This window comes from Pocillopora verrucosa, chromosome 7 (assembly GCF_036669915.1).
Source record: "Pocillopora verrucosa isolate sample1 chromosome 7, ASM3666991v2, whole genome shotgun sequence".
NCBI classification, from domain to species: domain Eukaryota; kingdom Metazoa; phylum Cnidaria; class Anthozoa; order Scleractinia; family Pocilloporidae; genus Pocillopora; species Pocillopora verrucosa.
The window spans coordinates 24,358,255-24,379,224 of record NC_089318.1 but is presented as its reverse complement, the minus strand read 5'-3'; the positions used below and the strand labels follow the sequence as shown (position 1 = coordinate 24,379,224).

The following is a 20,970-nucleotide window of genomic DNA, read 5'->3' as shown; positions in this document are numbered from 1 at the left end:
GGTGCATCATGGGATATCATATGAAGGCATTGTTTTTGTGATCAAAATGGCGGCGGCCGGGAACGGTAATTTTGTTCCTTTGATTGCTTAATTTCATCAAAATCCAACATTTTCTATAGTTATTTTGTTAAATTTTTACTTCTCCTTCTCTTTTAAGGCGTAGAAGAGTACCACTGTAACTACTGCCAAGCAGATTGTACGTCACTTCGAGTGAAATGTGCAGAATGCACCGATTTCGATTTGTGTCTTCAAGTAAGGATTGTAGAGTTGTTACTGACTCGTTGATCTATCTTCGTCATTAAGCTCTGTCTTTTTTATTATTCAATCACTGATTTCGTTTTAGTGTTTCGCTTGCGGCGCGGAAATGGGTAAACACAAAAGAGGACACGATTATCAACTTATGGTAGGTCACGTGATGATATGCGCTTTCACAAGCCTTGCAAAAAATTTTGGGTGGCTTCCAAAATTTTGTCTTCGTTTTCACCATTCTGGTTTGATTAAAACTAAAATTCTTAAATTCATATAGTATTTTTCTTTAACTTGGAGTTTTTTCTTTGTTAAATTTTTAAGGTGATCTACTAGTGAGACCTGGAATTGTTTTCTGAATATTAGCGGACAATCCTTCCCCACCCCACCCCCCCCCCTCTTCTGCCCTACAACTTCTCACAGGATCATCTTATTATTCTGGTCATAAGCCCAACTCCACCCTCCCCTCACCTGTTTATTCCTCATTCTGAGTGTGCGTGTGAAGAGTCCACAATATTGGTCTGAGGTCAGCCTGCAAGTATGTGCAATGATCATTACACCCACTTTCCCAGTCTCTCTTCCAAGGTTCTGATATTTGTCAAACTTTCCTTCCTCTCCCTTAAACTGAGTTTTCTAGAACTGTGATGTTAATTGCTTGAAGAGACTTATTACTTGATATGTCTCTTCATGGTTATTGAGAACCAACAAATGAAGTTATCTTGCTCTGTTCTCATGACCACTTTGAATGCTATAATTGCATATTTATTTGAAAGTTTGTTTCCCCATGACACTCTGTGATACTTTAATATATCATTACCTTTACTGCAAAAAATGGTATTTTTCAGCTTATTTCATTACGCCTCTAACATTAATATTATCATTGTCTTCATTATTATTTTCATTATCTTTATTTACAAGTATATCAATATTCAGTTAATATCTTAAGATAACTGAGGAGATCCTGGTGACATATCTCAAAAACTTGTATTGTTCAGGATGGAGGGACATTTCCATTGTTTACTGAGGACTGGACATCTGAGGAAGAAGTGCTGCTTTTAGATGCTATAGAGCAGCATGGCTTTGGAAACTGGTAATCGCAATTTACAATGTGTATCTTACATTTGGCTCACCAACAGTTTTTGACAAACTCCAGTGGAAAGGCTTGAGACTAAAGCTATGCAGTCTGATTGATATGGTTAGGGAAACAGAGTGATCTAATGTTAGCTAACTGGCCTGCCTGCAGATTGAAAGGTGTAAGTGTAAACCCTCTCTGGGTCAGAGGCAAGGCACTTCATTGAATGGGTTCTGGGATGGGTACCTGGAAAAAATGTTTAGGGTGTATCCCTTTTTCTCGAGAGGAGAAGCAATTTTCCTTCTCAATTCATGCCTGAAAAACTAGGAGAAGATCCAGTACCCATGAAAATCAGTCTCATATACAGGATGACTGGGAAGTGCAATACATTTTGGATTTTCCTTGTACCATTGTTATTCATGTTTTTATTTTTTGTTTTTTTTCAGGGATGATGTCGCTGATCACATTGGTACCAAAACAGGGAAAGGTCTGCCAGGCATTCAATGTGTTCATTGATTGATTAATTGGTTACTTATTTAACTAACTTTTCACTAGACCACAATCTGTTCATAGCTGATAACAAATAAAAGCGTGTTCTTGCCATCAAGGACTTGTATAAAACCCTTTACAAAGTACTGATTGGTAAAGTCTCATCTCACATTCTCAAATATGTAACTACCTGTTAACAATTTTCTGATGAATGATAAGAAGCAAATAACATATCCAAGACATTTGCAAAATTGTGTGATCCATTAAGTTTTTGACAAAATTTGGCAGTAAAAGCTGTTCAAAGTTAGGAATCATATTAAAATGTTTAATTAGGATCTTTATAATTCTTCTGTCTCTCCTTGTTGGCTCGTTTTTCTCAACAACATGTTGAAAAAGTTTTTTTTTTATAAATCTATCTTTATCAACAGAGACCAGTGAACATTATGCAGACAATTACATCTCAGGAGTTGTTGGACAAGGTAATAATTTGTGTTAAATATTTCACAAGTTCTTTGTTACACAGGGCGATGATGATGATAATAATATTAACTTTATTCCTGTGTCAATTTATTCAGCTAAACAGTAAGTTTGTGTTCTGTAAGAATGTATTCTGTATTCTCCAACTGAATATTTTGCAAGCTGGACCAGTTCTTGGAAAGTTCAATGCTCAAGTTATCATCTGACCTCATTATTTATTTGTTGTCCTAGTACGCCATGACAAATGAATTAAGTATCTCTTTTTGGAATTTTTTTTCTCTTTGAAAAAGTAGATACTATAAGTCAGTTTACTTCTCATGAAGGATAGCTGCTGGATACAGAAAAAAACTGTATCATTTCAAAGCCACGAAGTATTTTTTCTGAAGACAGGATGTGTTTCAACCCAGTGCCTCTGATTTCCAATGACAATTTTATAATTTTCTATCTCATTGTGTTATAGCGACTGTTGAACCTTTTAAGAACAAAATAGTTGATCATACATCTACTGATCAAGGTATGGCAAATAACTATCAATTGAAAATAAAGTTTGATGAATAAAGATGATACCTCTATGCGCTGAAAATAAAGTGATTTGTTTTAATACAATAGCCACACTTTGAACTGACAGAAGTTGTGTAGAATCTGAACTTTTTATCATTCAGTGACGATTGTCCTTTTGAAGCAGCGAATTTGAATGTGTTACTTGAATTGCAGTATTAAGTAATTAATCAAAGAGGCCTTTACTTCTCTCCAACTTACAGAAGTACTGTCGCCAACTCTCTTACACCCCCCTGAACCTGTGGAGATGAATAATACTGAACAGCAGGAGCTAGGATATATGCCACTAAGAGATGACTTTGAAAAGGTAATTATAACAGAATTTACAGTGCCATTTTACCAGATCATTCAAAATGCTCAGCCACCTGAGATAACCTTTTTCACAGCAGCCTCAGATGTGATTTAGTGATAGCTTCCTGGCCATTGTAAAGGAAGTTGTAAAAGTCAGCACTATGTTGCCATAACCTTGTTTTGGTTATAGCAAAACTGTATTTTAATAGTAATCCACAGTTAAGAACTACGATGAACAGACCAAAACTAGTCAAAGGAACTCATCTTGCCTTACACAGGGCATCAAAAGTACTCATTTTTTGTGAAAAATGTAGTAGCAAGAGGATAGAGCCATTAAGTAACTGGTAGATATTACCCACAATTATATGAAACATAGCTTAGGCCATTTCCATTTAGAGAGAGAATTCTGCATCCTTGTTGGTAGAGAAATCTCTGACTTTTGAAGTCTCCTGAGCACTTAAAAATTTAGTCAATACTGCCCAATACTGCTCAAAGGATGTGGCTTGTGTATCACTATTGTGTAACACCATCCATCTAGACTTGACAGGTGAGAAATTGAGAAGTAAATCAGAATTTTTTTTTTCTGTAGGAATACGATAATGAGGCTGAAACTCTTGTCAGTGGTTTACAGTTCAATTATGATGACGAGGATGTGGAAGTAGGTAAGGATGAAAAAATTCAAACTTGGTGAAGTGTTTTCAAGACATCCTAAAGGGTTTCACATACATATCTGCTCAATTTAGCGAATTGGAATCATGTAATTATTTGCTTACAGCACAATGTATACAGTTAGCTCCAGTAATCTAGTTTCTGTTTTGTTTTGTAGATTTAAAGCTAGGAATAATAGATATGTATTTAAGAAGACTCAAGGAAAGACAACACAGAAAGAAGTAAGTACAAATAACTTTTTTGTAAGAAACATTTTCAACTGACTGATGGATGTATCCCTTACAGCTTTGCAAGCTGTTTACCAAGTAGGGTTCATATTGAAAGATTGTAATTTCAAAGCCAGTAAAAGCCTCTGTTATGCAGTTCCATTATTTTTTGGCATGTTTTAGTGTTTATTTGTTTGTTCTTGTTTGTTCTTGTTTGTGAGCATCTCATTTCAAATCTTATTCTCACTTCATCCTGGTCAAGATGTCTGTGGTAAGAAGGTGCCAGGTTGCTTTTTTAAGGGGGTGGGGCTGGGGGGTTTGGGTTCAAATGACCCCACCTCCTTTTTTCAAAGGAGTTATTGATTTATAGTTTTAACAAAAAAGTGACTTAACACTCTCACCTCTTATTGCTTGTATGACATTAAGGTAAACACCAAGCTAGAAAGCTCTTCTGATACAACCCCCTGAGTAAGCTCAGATAAAAAGTCTTGTAATCTAGTTGGTTGAAAAATTTGACATAGTTCTCCTCTCTTTTGTAATGTTTAACCCCTTACACCCCAAGAGTGATAAGCATCTAATTTCTCCTCACTGTATCATCCCTGAATCACACATTAGGGTGACAAGAATATAGGAAATGATCACCAACTAAAGAAGCTCTTGATTGTTAAACAAATTCTCCTTGTCAGCACCTTAGGAAATGTATAGAGAACAGTATGGAGAATATGCATACTGATGTTGGGGTGTAACGGAGTAAGGTGAAGGTTTACAGGTAGTTCATGTACAGTAGCATTGATGACAATGTTTTATTTCATTTCTTTCCAGCATTGCAAGACAACATGGACTTATTGCCAGCAAACACAGAATAATAGGTACCAAAATCCAGCTAATTATCTCATATTTATCACACAGCATGTTATAGCTGTTGCCCTTACATGTATCTTCACAACTCAACTCGCAGTGGCCTTTACAGCCACTTTGCCAATCATAATTAAAAATAAAAAAGATTTTGTCTGTGCACCCTTGTGCGTAACCAGTTTCAGTTATTAAAAGCTGTACCAACTTATCACTTTTATGACATTTGATGAAACTTTTAGTTTATTTTACTATTTTCCTTCTAGCATCAGTTATTTTTGAGCAGATTTTTAGGAAGGGGAGGGTTCTTTTCAGAGGTTGTCAATTTTAAGTCATGTCCTCACAGAAGTCTATGAACATATTTCATGTAGAGACTTTGTTTTTGTTCCAGCTCTTCGAAGAAAGTACAGCAAAGAGGACAGGTTAGTGATCTGTGTACATCAACAGAGAACAAAAAGATGATGAGATTATGATTTTTCTTTCCCAGACATTAGTCAATTGTTCCTATGACCTTTAAACAGGGCTTGACAGTTTTATTATACTGATTTCTTAGTGCGAGTTGTTACTTCCAGCATTGTACATGATGATGTTTTAAAATCACCTTCATCTTTTATTTGTAGGGAGTTCAGGGATGCCACCAGAGTTTTTGCGAGATTTAAAAGCCACAGGGAATGGGAGGAGTTTCTAAATGGTCATTTACGTAAGAAGAAACAGTGCCAAAAGTTATAAAACTTGTAACTTAAATCTTTGTAACAAATGGATCTCAAGTTTTCACTGTCTGTACTCAATCAATGACAATAGACATTAAGTCAGAAACTGAAACAACGAGAATTATTAAGTTTTGAACAATTTTTTATGGGTGTGAAAGTTTACCATTTTGTCCGTGTGTTTTGAAATTGTCAAATTTTTTTTGATGCACTTTCAGGCGAAAGAGAATTGAGAGCAAGAATCAAAGATCTCACGAGATACAGAAAGAATGGAATCACAAAACTAGCAGGTAATTTTTTGCTAAAGTAAGACCTAAAACGAGCGGGATTTTATATGTAGTAACGGCAATACGGCGCTCAAAGGAGATTTTAAATTTCTTTTTTATTGCAAGATAGAGGATTAGTATGAATGAAATCGGCACAATGTAACTTTGTTTTTCGTGGAAAACATTAATTTTACAGGAAGCCTTATCAAACACGAGTTTGTCTAGGAAAGCGAATTGATTCTTAAAAAAAGTGTTATCTCAGTGGAACTTACATTTAGAATTTTAAGGCGTTTTCCGTTAAAGCTAAACTGGGTAAACCTGTTTGACGCGTTTTCAGAGTGTCAAGAATATGATGAACAAAGGTTGCGACGAGAGAGAAGAAAGGAAAACAAAAGGAAAATGGTGGTAAGTCTTTGGACGCTTTCTGGCCGAAGTTAGAATTGTCACGACATGGTTGTGATGGAGCTTTTTGGATTTTAGCTTCCAATTTCAACATGGTGGAGCAAGTTAAACCCTCAGAAGTGATTAACATGTAACTTTTCGTTATAATATCCATACATTCCTTAGCAAACAGGCAATGAGAATAAGATAAGATAAGATAAAATAACTTTATTTATACACGGTATTTCCATCAGTTGTTAATTATCTATAAAGGTATATCTATCTTCCTAACTATAATAAAATCTAATAATAACAATTCAAATAAAAGAAACAAATAAAAATCTGCTTTTCATGGAGGCCGTGTCTAAAATTTACTTAAAATTAAGATATTACTTTAAACTGTGGCGACTTAATTTAGATTTGAAATCGGTCAGTGAAGACGCTTGTCTTAGGTCTAAGGGTAAGTCGTTCCACAAGTGAGCTCCGCTGTACAAAAAACTTCTCTTAAGATAATCAGTTCGAGGTTGTGGAAGAACTAATTTGTTTTCCGTATTCCTTAAACGATAAGCACTTATATTGTCACGATATACAAATCTTGATCTCAGAATACTCATTAGGTAGAAGTTGTCATTTGATCTAACACCAAATTCACGTAACTAATTTATTAGGAAATGTGTAGCGGCAAGAGGGGAGAATTAACAATCAGATCTTGGGAGTCTAAGGGTTTATTTGTGATCAACATCAAGATCTTCAGTGACCACAGTAAATAAAGCAATTGACATAATCATATTTTCCGGTCCTTCTTAGGGTGGAACCCAACCGAGAAGAACGAACGTGTCGATGGGAAAAAAGAATGAGTAAGTGAATTGAATATTGTGGATTGTTCTTGAATATCATCTCTTCGTAGATTCTAGAATATGTTACCATATTTATTCGATGAATTTTTTCTTCCGTAGGGCCTCATCAGAAGACAAGGACGAAAAAGGTACTAAACTTATACGATTTCATTATGACAAAACGTTGTACCCTCTTGTGTGGGCATAACTCGAGTCCGCAGACTAAAATTGCAAAGTTGCGCACAATTCAACTGTTTGTTCTTCCTTCGCAGATCGATCGCTATCGTCACCAAGTTTTGAAGATCAGATGAAAAACTGTCCGACCTACAATTTACTGTCATTAATGGAGAGACAGGTGGGAAAGATGGCTGTGGTTTATCTAAACGTTTCTTTAAAAAAATATTAGGACGTAAAACAATGTGCTGTGATGTACCTGTAAGCGAACATGTCGAAATGTAAGCGTTGATGATTCTCCATGGAGTTTTGACGCACCTCCCACGTTGGACAAGTTAGAGTCCATATGAGAGCGCTTTTCGAGCGACTGTCGTAAATCCAAATCTGAAGTTATCACAGCAGCCAATCAGATGTTGGAAAATATTGTAAGGAGCCAATGAGAACTGAAAATAAAACAAGCAAATTGCTTCAAGCGCCGAAAAACACCAGTGAACAAGACGCGATTAGCTTAAGTTTTGTATCTGATTGGTCGAGAGGATGGCGCCAGCTCTTTAGACCAATCACTGAGCAAAATGAAGCAAAGCCATCACAATCCCGGATTTCGGTAAACGCCCATTTGAAAAGTGTTCTATAGGTAGGAAAGTATTTGTACGAACCTTATCTTTAGTAGCCCTCTGAAAATTTGTTTTTCTCTTCCACGACAGCTCTGCGCTTCAATGCACATGAAACCTGGATTTTATCTTACAATCAAAACAATTGTTTTAAAGGTGAGTTAGTTTGATATTAGGTTTTTTTCGTTTCGCTGATTTTTTTACTCGTGCGACGGACTTCGCTAAAAGGGGAGATTGCTCGTGGTCTTTGTTCGACGCAACGCAGCCGTAACTCATTGGAGAATGTTAACTCTGTGTATTTGTTCAATATCCTGGCACAGTCAAGGTACACTGTTTAATGAACGAGGACGGTGTAGTCATGTGTGGGTTGAATTTGTTGTTGGTTATCGTTCGTTCACTGAGTACACCCCGGGTTTCTTGTTAGTCTTTCTTCAAGAAAAGCTAACATACAACTAGTCTATTCTTGTGTTTTTCGCGTCAACATGTTCCCGCCAACAGCGTAGCTCCATCTTTCTGTTTATAAATCACTCAGAACTCCTAGTTCCTCTGATTCGCTCTGACGAAGGGCTAGCGCTAGGACATCAGCTTTAGAAACTCTTTACAGAGGCCACTTATTTTTTAATATCCCCCACCCCTCCCCCGCCCCTTACCGACGTAGGACCACAGTTTCTTCAGGTCTTTAACCTCTTAAACCAAATCAGGTTAGGTTACCAGCCGCTGGTCGCTAAATGAGCCTGCGCTCCTTCCCAGATAACAGCGGATATCTAGCTTTAAACCGAGCCGACCTGGGAGCAGACAGCTGATAGTGAGGTTTATATACACCTCCGCTTTGATTTACACCTTATTACAAAATACCTTAACGCCAAGGGGAAAGGTGTAGGATGTACTGTACATAATCTTGCGTTTTTACCATCTAAGAGGGCTGATAAGTTGCTTTCCTTCTACAGGACAATCTACTGAGAAGGCAAGGTGTTCAGGTTAAAACTCGATATCCACCGAATCTCGACAAAACACATAGAAAACACATCATGAATTTCCTCAAAGAGAGCGGCTGGGTCGCCACTTCGTGATGCTGACACAACAGAGTCATTCGATGTGAATACATAATACAATATAAAGTGACTTCTAATGTACTGTACGATGACAGAATGTACAAAGGAAATGTAAATATTTAGGCCTATAGTCCACTGAATGATAAGTAATATTTAAGAAAGATTGAGGTGTACAGTTTTAGTCCATATGTAAGCGGCGAGTTCAGCCATAAAAATGAAGACGAGTGGAGGGTGTTTTACAAAATGTCAATATCAAAAATTAAAGTGAGTTATGACACTAACAGATGGTAGAGTGATAGTTGAAGTGAATTTTGTGATTGTATGTGCGTGTTTTTGTGCGCGCACCCCTCAGATACTGATTTTAAACAATCCCTATGACGCGTTCCGAGCTGCCTTCTCTCCCTTCAACTATGTGACGTGTTCCGAACTGTCCTTTCTCCCTTCAACCGTGTGACGTGTTCCGAGCTGTCTCCCTTCAACGATCACATCCCTCGATCGTCTTAAACTCGAGTTTAAGCCATTTACCGTGTTTTTGTTTTGTGTTGTTGAAACAAATGTTGTCTTATTAAGACTCTTTGAAGCTGCACATTAAAGGAGGATACTTTTATTTATTTTGACCAATCAGACATTTAATTCAGGCTGTTATCGACTTCCGGTAGGAAAGATAATCAGAGTTTTGAGTGAAATAGTGGATGAGACAATCACGAATGATGTTTATGAGGCGTGTCATCTTAAACCAAGTGACTTAAAAACTTCACGGTGAAGAAGTAAAGGCAAAGTAGTTGGAGGATTATTTGAGATTAAGGCAGGGAGCTTGAGGTTGTAAAGAAATCCGTTCTCGTACTTCTTGAGCTGTCATTAACTTTGAAAAGAGATGTGGATCGAGGGTTTTGGGTGTGCGCAACAAGACTTGCTCTCCATCCTGGTTACCGCAAATCTGAAATGACAAAATCAAAGGAACAATTATCAGCTTGTGACTTAATTGAAACCTAGGGTTTTTAGTAAACTACAATCGATAACAAAAGTCGTTTACACATTTATACCCGACCATAATCAGTTTATAATATTCAATATTAGGATTGTGAGGAGACAACGCGACGTAATAGGGCGTATTGATTGGGTTTCAACGTGAAGTAACGACCAATAACATCTCAAGGAGTCAATGACAGCGACGGTAATTTGATGTTAATGGCCTCAGATTCAACTTCGTTTCCAGGGTCTCTCGTAAAAGAGAGAGCCCAGACACAAAGTTGCCTCAAACAGGAGCAAACGCGCGTGAGCCCAGGAGGTCCGTGTTTTCTTGACAAGTTTCAGAATTTAATGAGGTGAAATCAATTGCGTCCTGAATTACTTTCGAGTCTCAATTGGGAATTTCTCTTTCTGTATGCAATAGCAAGCAAAAAAAACTTGAAACAAAGCCATGAATCTCTCTTGTTGTGCACAAAGATAACAGAATGCTGGACAAGCAGCGCAACAGTGTTTCGAATTTTGCCAATTTTTTTTTTAGCCAATCAAGTAATGGTGTGAATCCTTATTTTCTCACCTGCAATGCCATCAACAAATCAAATCTGTACTTGATGCTTGTGGGACGAGGTATGCAGGTTATTTTACCAGCTAGGCAAAACTGCTCACCGTGATCCTGAAGACACATTAAAATCAAACATTAAATAGGAGCTGGCCATGGGCGGCTGGTTCGGAAAATTCTTTTGACCTGAAACGCTTAATGCTCATTTAATTTTCCCGACCACCCTACCGGTTTGAGATGACGAAGGTCAATCGTTCATGTAACTCTGATCAGTGACTGTAATGATTGTGAGTAACTGGAAAAGAAGAACCTGCTGAGTGTGGAGATTAATTCCATAATTCTAAAACAGAGACAAGAAAAATTGAAGGGAGAAATCCGAGTCCCCTTAGATATTCGAACCATAACAAGTTCCGAGGTCGTAATTGCTCTACTAACTGAGCGACAGGGAGGTAATCGGTGAGCTAGACCATATTAATATCTGGCAGAAGTTTTAGAAATTGTTTAGACCAGCAATGTTTGAGGCATTCGTCGTAGAGAGGGTAAACCGGCAAGAATAAAAGAATAAAAACGCTTACAGGCTAATTGAAAAACCAGAAATAAGAACAAGCTCAAACAAACAAAAAAAGGAAATACATTTATCTGTAAAACAGGAGGTACGTCTCTATGGTCTTGTCGAAGAGTCAGTGGTGAATGAGACAAGTCTTACCTCAAGTTCATCAGCAACAGCGTCTGTATCAAGGTAATTGTGATAAATTAACGGATTGGCCTCTGTAAACTGTCTGATATCTTCTGGAACCTGAATGAAGCAAGGGGGCGTGAATTTAAATTAACTGTATGATAATTTCCTTGACACCAGTCTCTAACGATCACTGTTGGGAATTAGAAAACAAATATTTTCGCGAAACTAAAGAAAAATGCATAAATTCTCTTTGTAATAGCAACACGAAGTAACGACATTCAATTTAGTGAAGAGAATTTCGAGATTGTCTATATATTCCAATTTGTATTCAAGACATTTCTAACGACCGAAGAATGGAGAATAAGGTTTTATTTCAACTAATTAATCTTAACAAATTTTAAGGTTCAGTTTCAAACACACAAACATACAAATCCCTTACCTGTGGCTCTGAGGGTTCAGTTTTCTTCACAGTCACTTCATCGGAGGTTTGTGAAGTTCCCTTTTGTTGCTCCTCTCCTTTGCTGGTTGGTTTGTCTTTTGATAGTTCAGTCACGTGCTCCTTAACCCCTCTCCTACTCCCTTGGGCGCTAATCTTGCACTTAATTCCTTGGGAACCTCCGCCAGTTGCAATGTCATTTCCTCTGTCTTGCTCACTCTTTTTGATCACCAAACTATTTATACGGCTTCGCTCAGTAGTTACGTTTTCTTTGCTTCCTCCCGAAACCTCCGCTTTTTCAGTGAAAAGTTTCACGCTTTGATCACTCTCTGCGCGCGGACTTCCATTTTTCATTATGTCTCCTTCTTTAAAGATGTCCACAGCTGATCCTTTCGCTTTTCCATCTCCCTCATTCTCGTCTTGTTTTTCTTTTTCTTGCTTTGTATTAGAATCCTTTTTACAACATTTTATGATCTTTCTACCGAGTTTAAAAAGCAGTAGGAACGGAAGGATGAGGAAGAAAATGAGGTTGAACAGAAATTCTTTGGTTTTGTTTCGCGGCTTGGTGACCTCTTTTCTGCAAAATATAAAAGTTACTAACTTTAGAAAATAGCTTTCCTTTTTAAACAACACTTCTTTCCATGCTAGTGTGGTTATCCTTTTGGAAGCAGGTGATGTAGAAGTCACTTGTAGTCTGCAACAATGCTTTTTTGACAACTTATCGAGTGACAACAGCTTGATTTGAGCTTCACTTACAAAGATAAGCTTAACAGTATAAGACACTGTATATGATTACATCATATTCTATTCATAAGTTCGTATTAGTTCGACTTAACATAACAAGGCACAGGCTTTAAGAACTAGTTGAAAAGCATGTTAAAGCACAATATGGAAGAGATAACAATTTTCATAACATTTGCGCAAGTTTTTCGCAAGTATCTCACATGTTAAATTTCACTTGCGTATAAAATTGTCAAGCGAATTAAGTGTATAACCCGTATGAAGGCTGTGCGTAGATTTTGCCATTAAGAGCGCCTGAGTTCACGCAAGTATGCGTCTTGTTTTCGTTAGGGTAGAAGCAGCATGCATCCTTCCCTCTTAAACAACAATGGATCGTTATACTAACGTGACTGGGTCGACTTCCTCTCCTTCTTCATTGTACTCGACTACCACAATCTGGCCCATATTGTTTGCCTTTTCTTGTCGGCCCTTTTTCACGCCGCCCATTCCGAAGCGTGCCACGGCAGCCCCCTTTCTTCTGAGGCCCATGAAGGCCTTCAAAGCACCAAGACCCACAAGTATCCCCAAAATGCTGGCAATGCCACCTGGTGATGTTAGGAATTTAAAAATCTTGCCCAGTTTCTTGAAGAAGTTTTTGACTTTAGTCCATATGTTAACTGCGCCACCAAAGTCCAAGCCACTTTCGGTCGGTTTTTCCTCGTTCCAGTCTTTCTCATCTCTTTCCACGCATTTGAAACCAGTGTCATAACACTGGGAGGGAATAATTAAAGATTTTTCGGCATTAATCAAAATTTATTGACACCTTTCTTTTCATAGCTGCTATGAAACGGCAAATAGTTCCACCACGTTTATCAGGGTGGAAGAAAGACGACAGAATCTGATTTATGTAGCGTTAAATGATGAAATGAGACTTCCCAAAACCTACGTGGTTTTAAAGGAAATGCCATCTTTAACTCCCACGATGATGATCTACTTAGATATATCATTCATACATGTTAACAAAACAATACATACACTACAGCCACATCCGGTCGCGCAAACGCACGGTGCTGTGGTAGTGAAGGTGACATTGGCGCTGTCGACCATTTTTTGTCGGGAATCAAACAGCTTTACTGTAAATCAAACCGTAAATTTAACATGTATCATTCAGTATATATAAAAGCTGCTCTGCAACTCAAGAAAGATAATATCATGCTATAAAGAAATAGCAACAATCGTTGGTAAAACGTTTACTACGTTGAGCGCTTTATGTGATGTCTTTACTCTAGCCAGGCTTCAATGAAAGCAATCATCCCACACGAATCAATAATTCACATTTAATCCGTCGTGTTTCCTTTCTTTCCGCGCTGATGAGTTAAGGTACCAACATGATTTCGAGCGCAATTTGATGTTAATAAGCACGAGTGCATGGGCACATGCAATTGTGTAGTCTTTAAAAAATTGACTAATGCGTATTTACACCAGTTGCGCGAGAAATCATGTAATTTTTTTCTAAAAATTTACATGAAAAGAGCATCACAGATAGTCAAGACAGACGAAGTTTTGACAGCGCGCGCTATTTGTATTTTGCGCTCGTGTTACAACTTTGCGCTCGAGTTAAATGAAAAATGCAATCAATTTCAGCCCATTAGAAGCGCGTAATTTTTTCATGTATATTATTACACAGGTAACCCATTATTCAGAGTCACTGCTTCTTCTTACCGACACAGTAGTTATTTCCCCCTTTCATGTTATAAGCGTGGACATCAAAGGAGAACAAGTGTGTTTTCTGAGGGTTTATAGATAAAGATTTCTCCCTGAACTTTCCTACTGCGCCAGAGCATTCTGATATCACGACCTACATAAAGGAGAACATAGTTATCAAGTCGATGGTCCAGACTTTAAAATAGACATAAATCGAAGCTAGAAAGCAATTAGAGTTTTAAATTAGACATTCAAAAGTACTTTGTTTCCCGACTTACAAAATTCTTCGATATTATAACAATGATAGGTACGTACGAGTTATTTCTAAATTTTAGTATGAAGTGTATAGAATGAAAAAACGAATCTTTTCACTTGTATATAACAACCAACGAAGCTGAAAAATTAAATAGAGCATGAACATTTACAAATTAATTTAAAATCTTCATAATTCTTGCAGAGAAATAGTGTATAAAAAAAAAACAGAAAAAAATTTTCCTTTGTGATTCAGTTTATGAACATTTCAATTTACATTATCGAGCTCTCATAACTGAGAAAACTACCAGCCAGGCGCATTAAAAATCTACTGAGCTGATTTAAACAGTTCGAAAGGAGTGTTGATCACAATAGTAAACAGTATTGATCTTACTAACAGCGAAATCAGCCGTAACATAACCAGTGTTTTGAACCACAACAAACAAACGACCATCTTTTGACACCGCTTCAAAGTCCTGAGCGTACGCCTTCAGTATCTTACCAGAGGCCCTGAAAAAGTGGAATCAGTTGTTTTACGTGTATTAAATTTCACTTTCCAAGACCCCTTATTGAATGAGTGCAGCAAAAGAAAACTATGAATTGAAAAGGCCTAGTCTACAAAGGCGTAGCTAGAGGGAGGGGGGGGGGGGGTCCTGGGCCGCCAATGATGACCCTATGGTAAGCCTTTTTTTCTGTCACATTACGTAAAACACAGAATAGAGATGGACATGAAAATCTGGTGATTTGAAAAATTCTGGCTTCGCCCTGGTCTACGGATCATGAAAATTGTTTTTCGAGTGCCAGGGTCTCCGAGAAAATTTCCCATGTCGTTCCCATGGCTCGGCGAGAAGAGGAAAACTTGGCATCGGGTTTCTCAGTCTCAGTTGCTTAGCACCATGACGTAACTTCGAGCGCATTTCTCTGATGCGTCCATCTGCTTTGAAAAATTTCCTGTAGTTTTCACGAACTTTTGCTACATGAACTGATTCTGCGATTGATTGTACGAACCTGTTGTATATGAGAAGGATGTCATCTGCACTGATTTGAAGCGTCACCATACTCGTCATACCTTCGTCAATCTCATACGTCAGCATGAACTGCTGTTCTTCGTCCTTTATTGGACGCTTCTTGACGCCAACCAACTTACCAAACTTCTCGGGAAAATAATATGGTGTCTTGCCTGAGGCTCGACGACGCTAACAATAACAAGAACAAAAAATTCACAAAATATACCACTAGTACACCAAGATCTCATGTGCACAGCCCTTATTAGCCTAAACTGATGTTTTGTTAAGCGTCGCAAAACATTATTACGCACGTCGCCACTTACCTGGTCTTGTTCAAAGTAATCTTTTGGCTGATTGTTGAGACATCTAAGATGCAAATTGTAAAACAGTGATGTTAGCGTCAATTAAAGTCTTTATCTGAGACTCTCGTGGACATTACCGTCATTGTCCCAAATAATTTCGAAGATGGGAAATCTGGGTAACTTATGCACCTTTTTATTTGTTCTGCACAGCATTATCCAGTCGGTGGATAAGCTGTTTTTCAACAATAACGTAAGGAGCTAACCATCCCTGATCAGCCAGAAATTGCCAGTCCAACCTCTACTCCTTCCGATAATTCTCTCTAATCGTTGCTCTACCCCAGTACCCTCCTTTAACCTTTACACTCAAACATCAGTAAGCATATTCTTCATCCTGTTCACTATACATTTCCTAAGTTTCTGGCAAGGAGACTTTGTTTAGCAATCGAGGGCTTCTTTAGCTGGTGATCGTTTCCTTTATTCCCGCGACCTCCGCTAATGCGTGCATGGTTCAAGGGTGATATTGTAAGGGGGAAGTTAGATGCTAGTATGCGAGTCACTTGTAGGGGTCAGATGGTTGAAGAACGTCAATAAACACCTCATTTTTTTAATCGACAGTAAACATGTTAATAACCCGTTAGTACCGTACTTACGCGCCCTTTTTCTGTTGGCAGCCAGCAGGTCGTTGATTTCTAAATGCTGTGTAAGTGACACCAATTTTATCACATTCATGAGGTCCGCTCGGTTTGTAGTTCACTTCATGTTTGTCTATTATCATGTAATCCGTAGGTCCGTCCTGCATAAAGAAATAAGTATTGATTAGTGACATAATTTCGCCTGTATGAGACTTATTAAACGTCCCTTATGACTTATCAGCACAGCTTCATTGCAGCATCAACACATGCGAAAAGACATAAGCTGAAAACGCCATGAAACCTGCAAAAGAAAGATGGCAGTGTTCTCATTTCAGTCCTGCTAAGACTTTTAATCGAAGTGCACGAGAAAATTGGATTTACGACTGAGCGCAAACTGGCTGATTGGCTGAGTAAGACTAATCGCGATCACAACTCAACGATCAAACACAGCTGAGCGTAGGATTAGCGTTCATTTTTGCGTGAGTGTTTTCCATGCTGCTTTAAAAGGAGGTTCTCATGTAGATTCTTTCTGTCCTTCTGACTCGAATGTCAGTGACGTAGATCCCTATAAACCATCGGTAAGGTGGAGCACTGTCACCAGTCTGGTTTAAAAGGTGGAGCACTGTCACCAGTCTGGTTTAAAAGGTGGAGCACTGTCACCAGTCTGGTTTAAAAGGTGGAGCACTGTCACCAGTCTGGTTTAAAAACCGAAGCACACCAAGGGACACGTGCTGCGCGTGCGTGGCACTACCAGACCGATCAGCTGCGCATGCACAACTCGTGACCGCTGATAATCTTGTATAGTTCGAGGCTGCATTGTCATAAAGTAAATTTATTGGTAAATACAAAGCAATTTGGAGAAAAACAGGTCCGTAATTCCCTACCCTTAACTGTGGATGCATCTTAGGGTCTATCTTAGCAGTGACAAACGGAATTAGGAGGAACTTCTCTGTCAAGGTTGGAAACTGTCTGTGGGACTGGAACTCGCCAATATAACTTGCAAGAAGCTATAAGGAATACCAGATAAGGTATTATTATTCGATATTTGAAAGGTCAATCAACTTGTTTTCTTAGTTATAAAAGAAGGAACTTTAAATTCTATTTCATGCGAGCCTGCTATGTAAATGACCAAGCTGGAAACTGCATTTCAGCTGACTAAAAAGACTCACATAATCAAAATGTCTTAACTTGACGTGACAGTTTTAATGTCACGCAATATACTTACCCTGCCATATTTTCCCCTTCCCCTCCGTACATGTGGTCCTATGACGATCTCCCCACCAGGGACCCACTTAGGTTTTGTCACATTCCCTTCCTTTGTGGTTACTTGATCAAAAGTTTTTACGTGAATACCGAATTCCATTTCCCATCGTCCTAACTCGTTCACTGTGTACCTGCAACAGAAAAGGCACGTTACATTTTACAGCCACTGTAACGTTTACGATTACTGCCAGACCGTGGCTAAGATTTCTTACATTTGGGAGGAAGAGGGAGGGAGGTAACAGTAACAAATTCCCCTGCACCTTTGCATCATTCCCACCTGAATCCCTACCAATTAGATCTAAAATTAAAATTTCTTTTAATTTAAATATTTAAAGCTTTCAAACCTAATGAACTCTATGTATTGCTGTGATTTCCTGCCTTAATCCTTTAAGTAACAAGACAGAATTTCTTCTTACAGTATCATTACAACATCAAGCAGACAAATAATGACAGTGAAGAAAAATATAGATTAAGGGATTATTGGTTGATCCAATACCAAATTTTCTGTACTAACACCATAAGAATTGTAAGGCAGACAGTAAGGAGAATTACTAATGAGATCTTGGAGTAAACATGGTGAAAGGGTTGAAAGTGATTGACGAGATAGGCAGTGATAAATTTACAAACTTCAAACATAAAACATTTCAATATTTCTCCAGAGAAAAATTAATTTTGATTTTACTTAACTATTTAAAATGTTTTCATAAAGGCCAAGACAGTTGTTTAGAATTTGCTATTAGTCCATGCAGCCCTTGTTCTAACCAATCAGAACAGAGATGTTTCAGTTTTCCCAAGTGAAATTCTGGATGCATTTCCTGTTGTCTGTTTTTAGTTACATTTAGTTCATTATGCATGCATGTTGACAATGATTGATGCTGAACGTACCACAGGTCGTCATATTTCATACAATGAGCTGCGGCTTGAGCCTTAGCAAAAAGTTTACAGGTCAGACCCGCTCGACTGAATGGTGTTGTGTCTGAAAAAGAGCCACGCCACTTGTCTTGTTCCGTACACCAACAGCAAAATCCCTTTATTAAAAAGAGAGAGTATTGATAATTTTGATGATTTTCTCTTAAGTAACCAAAGCAAAGAACACTGTCATATGCATATTTTGTTATTGTTGTTGTTGTTAATATGTATACAGACCTGACTATCCCAGATCTTGTTTCCATTTGCATCTCTGTCAAAGCCACACGTTGATTCATCACTCTCTGATTCCCACATGTCATCGCAAAGATTGCGTGACCCAGACACCCAACCACCATTATCACTCACTTTGACCTTTTCCTCAGGCTTATTGTTCACCATCTACCATGGAACAGTAAAATTGATTAAATAATTAGAAAATGACTTGTACTAATGGTGCACTGAACTTTGAATCCTTTGGTTTTGTGTAAAAGCTTCTCCCTCCACACCCCCCCCCCCCTTCCTCCTTATTCCCTCAATAAACAATTCAAGCCCAAACAAAAGCTAATGCATCTCCTCGGTGTAGACACTTATCTACTACTTACCCCTCTGTAGTAATAAGGATATGTTAGATGTACTGGTGTCTTAGCCAGGGTTATAATAAATGGGTTGTACAGACGAGCCTGCTCTCTTTCAACCTCATCATAAACTTTGCTTACGTTTGATACAGTCTTAAGCATCTCAGTGCCATTCTGAGGAAAAAGAAGAAAATTCTACCATGTTTCACTGAGGAAACCTATTAATCCAAATTCACTTATAAACAAGCTTCTATCAACAACACATTTCTCACATAGCTATGGTTTTGTTTGTAGTTTCTACCTCAGAGATATTTATAACGAGGCGATCTGGGAAAAGTCAGTTACAAATAAATTTTGATTTTGGAGATCGAGATAGATAATTTATTTTTCCTGGAATATAATGTGCTAAAAATGGATTGATCTCAGTAAATAGTTACAGTTTCAGGCTATTATATTATAAACATTAGCCCGGTACCCTTCGTCTTCAATCCCATAGATGAACAATTATTCCATTTTATGAACTTAAAAAGCCATACTTAAAAGCATCAAAACTCGATCCTGAAAACATGTTAAAATCTCTTTCGATCGTCAAACAAGAGTGAAAAGTTCACAACACTGACAAGAAATAATGCGTTTTTATACTTGCGAAAGGAAAGCTATATTTTAAAGTTCCACCAAAAAAATCGTCTTTTTACTAAAAACTACAACCTCCTTTTTTCTACGATAAATTTATTTCAAAGCGTAATCATAACATTCTGATTCTAATCGTATTGAGCTAACAACTTGTAACGTCTCGTACTACTTGGAGTACTTACAGGTAATCCAAAGAGTTCTTACCTGTCCGCTTCGAACTGACATGGTAACAATTAGCTTTTTCTCACATGCCTTTTCGTATACAACACTCATCGGGTCATCTCCGCCGCCAGTATTTTCACAAATAGTTATGCTACTTTTTGCGATCAAATCGCTTCGGGAGGGCAGTGAACTTGATAAAAGCAACAAAACTGTAAATATTCTCATTCTTCTACGTAATTAAGTTCATGTTTGTGCCTACTTGATTCCCTAAGTACTAACGATCGATAAATAAATAAAATAAAGTAATCCGTTAAAGTTAATTGAAATTTTACTCGTGATTTAAAACCGTATGTGTTTGCGCGTGCACTTGTAAAGCAGCAGCTGTCATTATCCATCGCGGGCGACTACGGAACTGAACTTACAAAAAGTTTCAAGCCCTCACAAGCTCTTTTTGAATTATGATTTCAATAGATTTATCATCACGAAAATAGTTTAGAAAATAATAAAGACCGTTAAAAGCGCAACTCATTTTTCAAATCATTGCCCAAACGGCTCTCAAACAAAGGGGAACAGTGAAAGTTCAGATCTTGCCGTTTGCCATTCGCGCAAACGCTTTTGTTTTCTCATTCACGACCGTAGTGACAACCCAATTTGGAGAATGATTGATAAGATTTCGTTGATGTCACCTTACCGGAGGTATTCGGTATTTTAATGAAAAGTTCTCAAAGACTTGCCAGTTTTTTTCCGGCCGTAATACGTATCCTATATAAAAGTAAATGATAAAGAACCACGATAAAAATTTCAATTACATGGTGTCTTCATATCAAAAATTAAGTTTCCGTCGCAAAATTAAATGTTTCAGGGAGAAAAAATATGGCAAGTTTTAAGAAACAAATAAACGAAATTCGACTGCCAAAATATTTAGCTCTGTATATCTGATCGCGGTATGAGCGCTTAAAGCCGTTTCTAAAAAGCGTTGACCCTAACGACTATTTACTCAAACTAAATTGTAGATTTCAGAGAAAGATCGCTAAATTGAGATTAGATAAACTTCTTCTGATTTTTTTATTCCCTTCACTACACTTTAGTCGATATTGACAGTCATCTGAGACATGCAAGATATTGACAGTCATCTAAGACATGCAAAACTTTTCATCTGTCGCTTTAGGTTAAATATTGCCCGATCTTGAATATCGAAAAAAATTAAAATTTCCTGCAATGTTTATCGTCAAAACTGAGACACAGATCCTGTTATTGAGCCTTCGGTTGGGGAAATAAGCTCCT

General features: G+C 37.8%; 2 protein-coding genes across 3 annotated transcripts; one reads left to right on the top strand and one right to left on the bottom strand.

Annotated features, from left to right (window-relative positions):
• The first annotated feature begins 6 nt into the window (after positions 1-6).
• Positions 7-9,338, top strand: LOC131792010 (transcriptional adapter 2-beta-like). 2 transcript variants are annotated; one of them, XM_059109371.2, is made up of 20 exons: positions 7-65; positions 158-252; positions 344-403; positions 1,242-1,336; positions 1,765-1,805; positions 2,236-2,286; positions 2,745-2,798; positions 3,046-3,149; positions 3,723-3,795; positions 3,960-4,023; positions 4,831-4,877; positions 5,252-5,282; positions 5,481-5,560; positions 5,786-5,857; positions 6,171-6,238; positions 7,022-7,071; positions 7,171-7,199; positions 7,323-7,405; positions 7,929-7,991; positions 8,783-9,338. In XM_059109371.2, exons 1-20 carry the CDS (start codon positions 47-49, stop codon positions 8,903-8,905), a joined length of 1,302 nt encoding a protein of 433 aa, XP_058965354.2. In that variant the 5' UTR covers positions 7-46; the 3' UTR covers positions 8,906-9,338. The 2 variants fall into 2 exon arrangements, with proteins under 2 accessions (XP_058965354.2, XP_058965355.2); XM_059109372.2 differs by lacking the exon at positions 344-403 and having other exon boundaries at positions 32-65.
• Positions 9,339-9,475: 137 nt separating this feature from the next.
• Positions 9,476-20,050, bottom strand: LOC131792048 (hapless 2). Its single transcript, XM_059109407.2, has 17 exons — positions 19,729-20,050; positions 18,919-19,065; positions 18,554-18,715; positions 18,293-18,435; positions 17,370-17,538; positions 17,029-17,151; positions 16,163-16,305; positions 15,534-15,576; positions 15,212-15,399; positions 14,602-14,713; positions 13,970-14,105; positions 13,283-13,380; positions 12,654-13,018; positions 11,531-12,104; positions 11,119-11,208; positions 10,431-10,526; positions 9,476-9,824 (listed from the first exon to the last, which is right to left on the bottom strand). Exons 1-17 carry the CDS (start codon positions 19,909-19,911, stop codon positions 9,678-9,680), a joined length of 2,919 nt encoding a protein of 972 aa, XP_058965390.2. The 5' UTR covers positions 19,912-20,050; the 3' UTR covers positions 9,476-9,677.
• Between the last annotated feature and the right edge of the window lie 920 nt (positions 20,051-20,970).

Excerpts from the sequence above, each read along its gene's own strand:
- LOC131792010 (XM_059109371.2), top strand. Across the intron at positions 5,561-5,785 it reads GTTTCTAAATGGTCATTTAC|GCGAAAGAGAATTGAGAGCA; the intron begins GTAAGAAGAAAC and ends ATGCACTTTCAG. Across the intron at positions 7,200-7,322 it reads AGAAGACAAGGACGAAAAAG|ATCGATCGCTATCGTCACCA; the intron begins GTACTAAACTTA and ends CTTCCTTCGCAG.
- LOC131792048 (XM_059109407.2), bottom strand. The coding sequence starts at position 19,911 with ATGAGAATATTTACAGTTTTGTTGCTTTTATCAAGTTCACTGCCCTCC. Across the intron at positions 18,436-18,553 it reads ACAAGATCTGGGATAGTCAG|GGATTTTGCTGTTGGTGTAC; the intron begins GTCTGTATACAT and ends TTTTTAATAAAG. Across the intron at positions 17,539-18,292 it reads ATGAAATATGACGACCTGTG|GTACACAGTGAACGAGTTAG; the intron begins GTACGTTCAGCA and ends TTTCTGTTGCAG.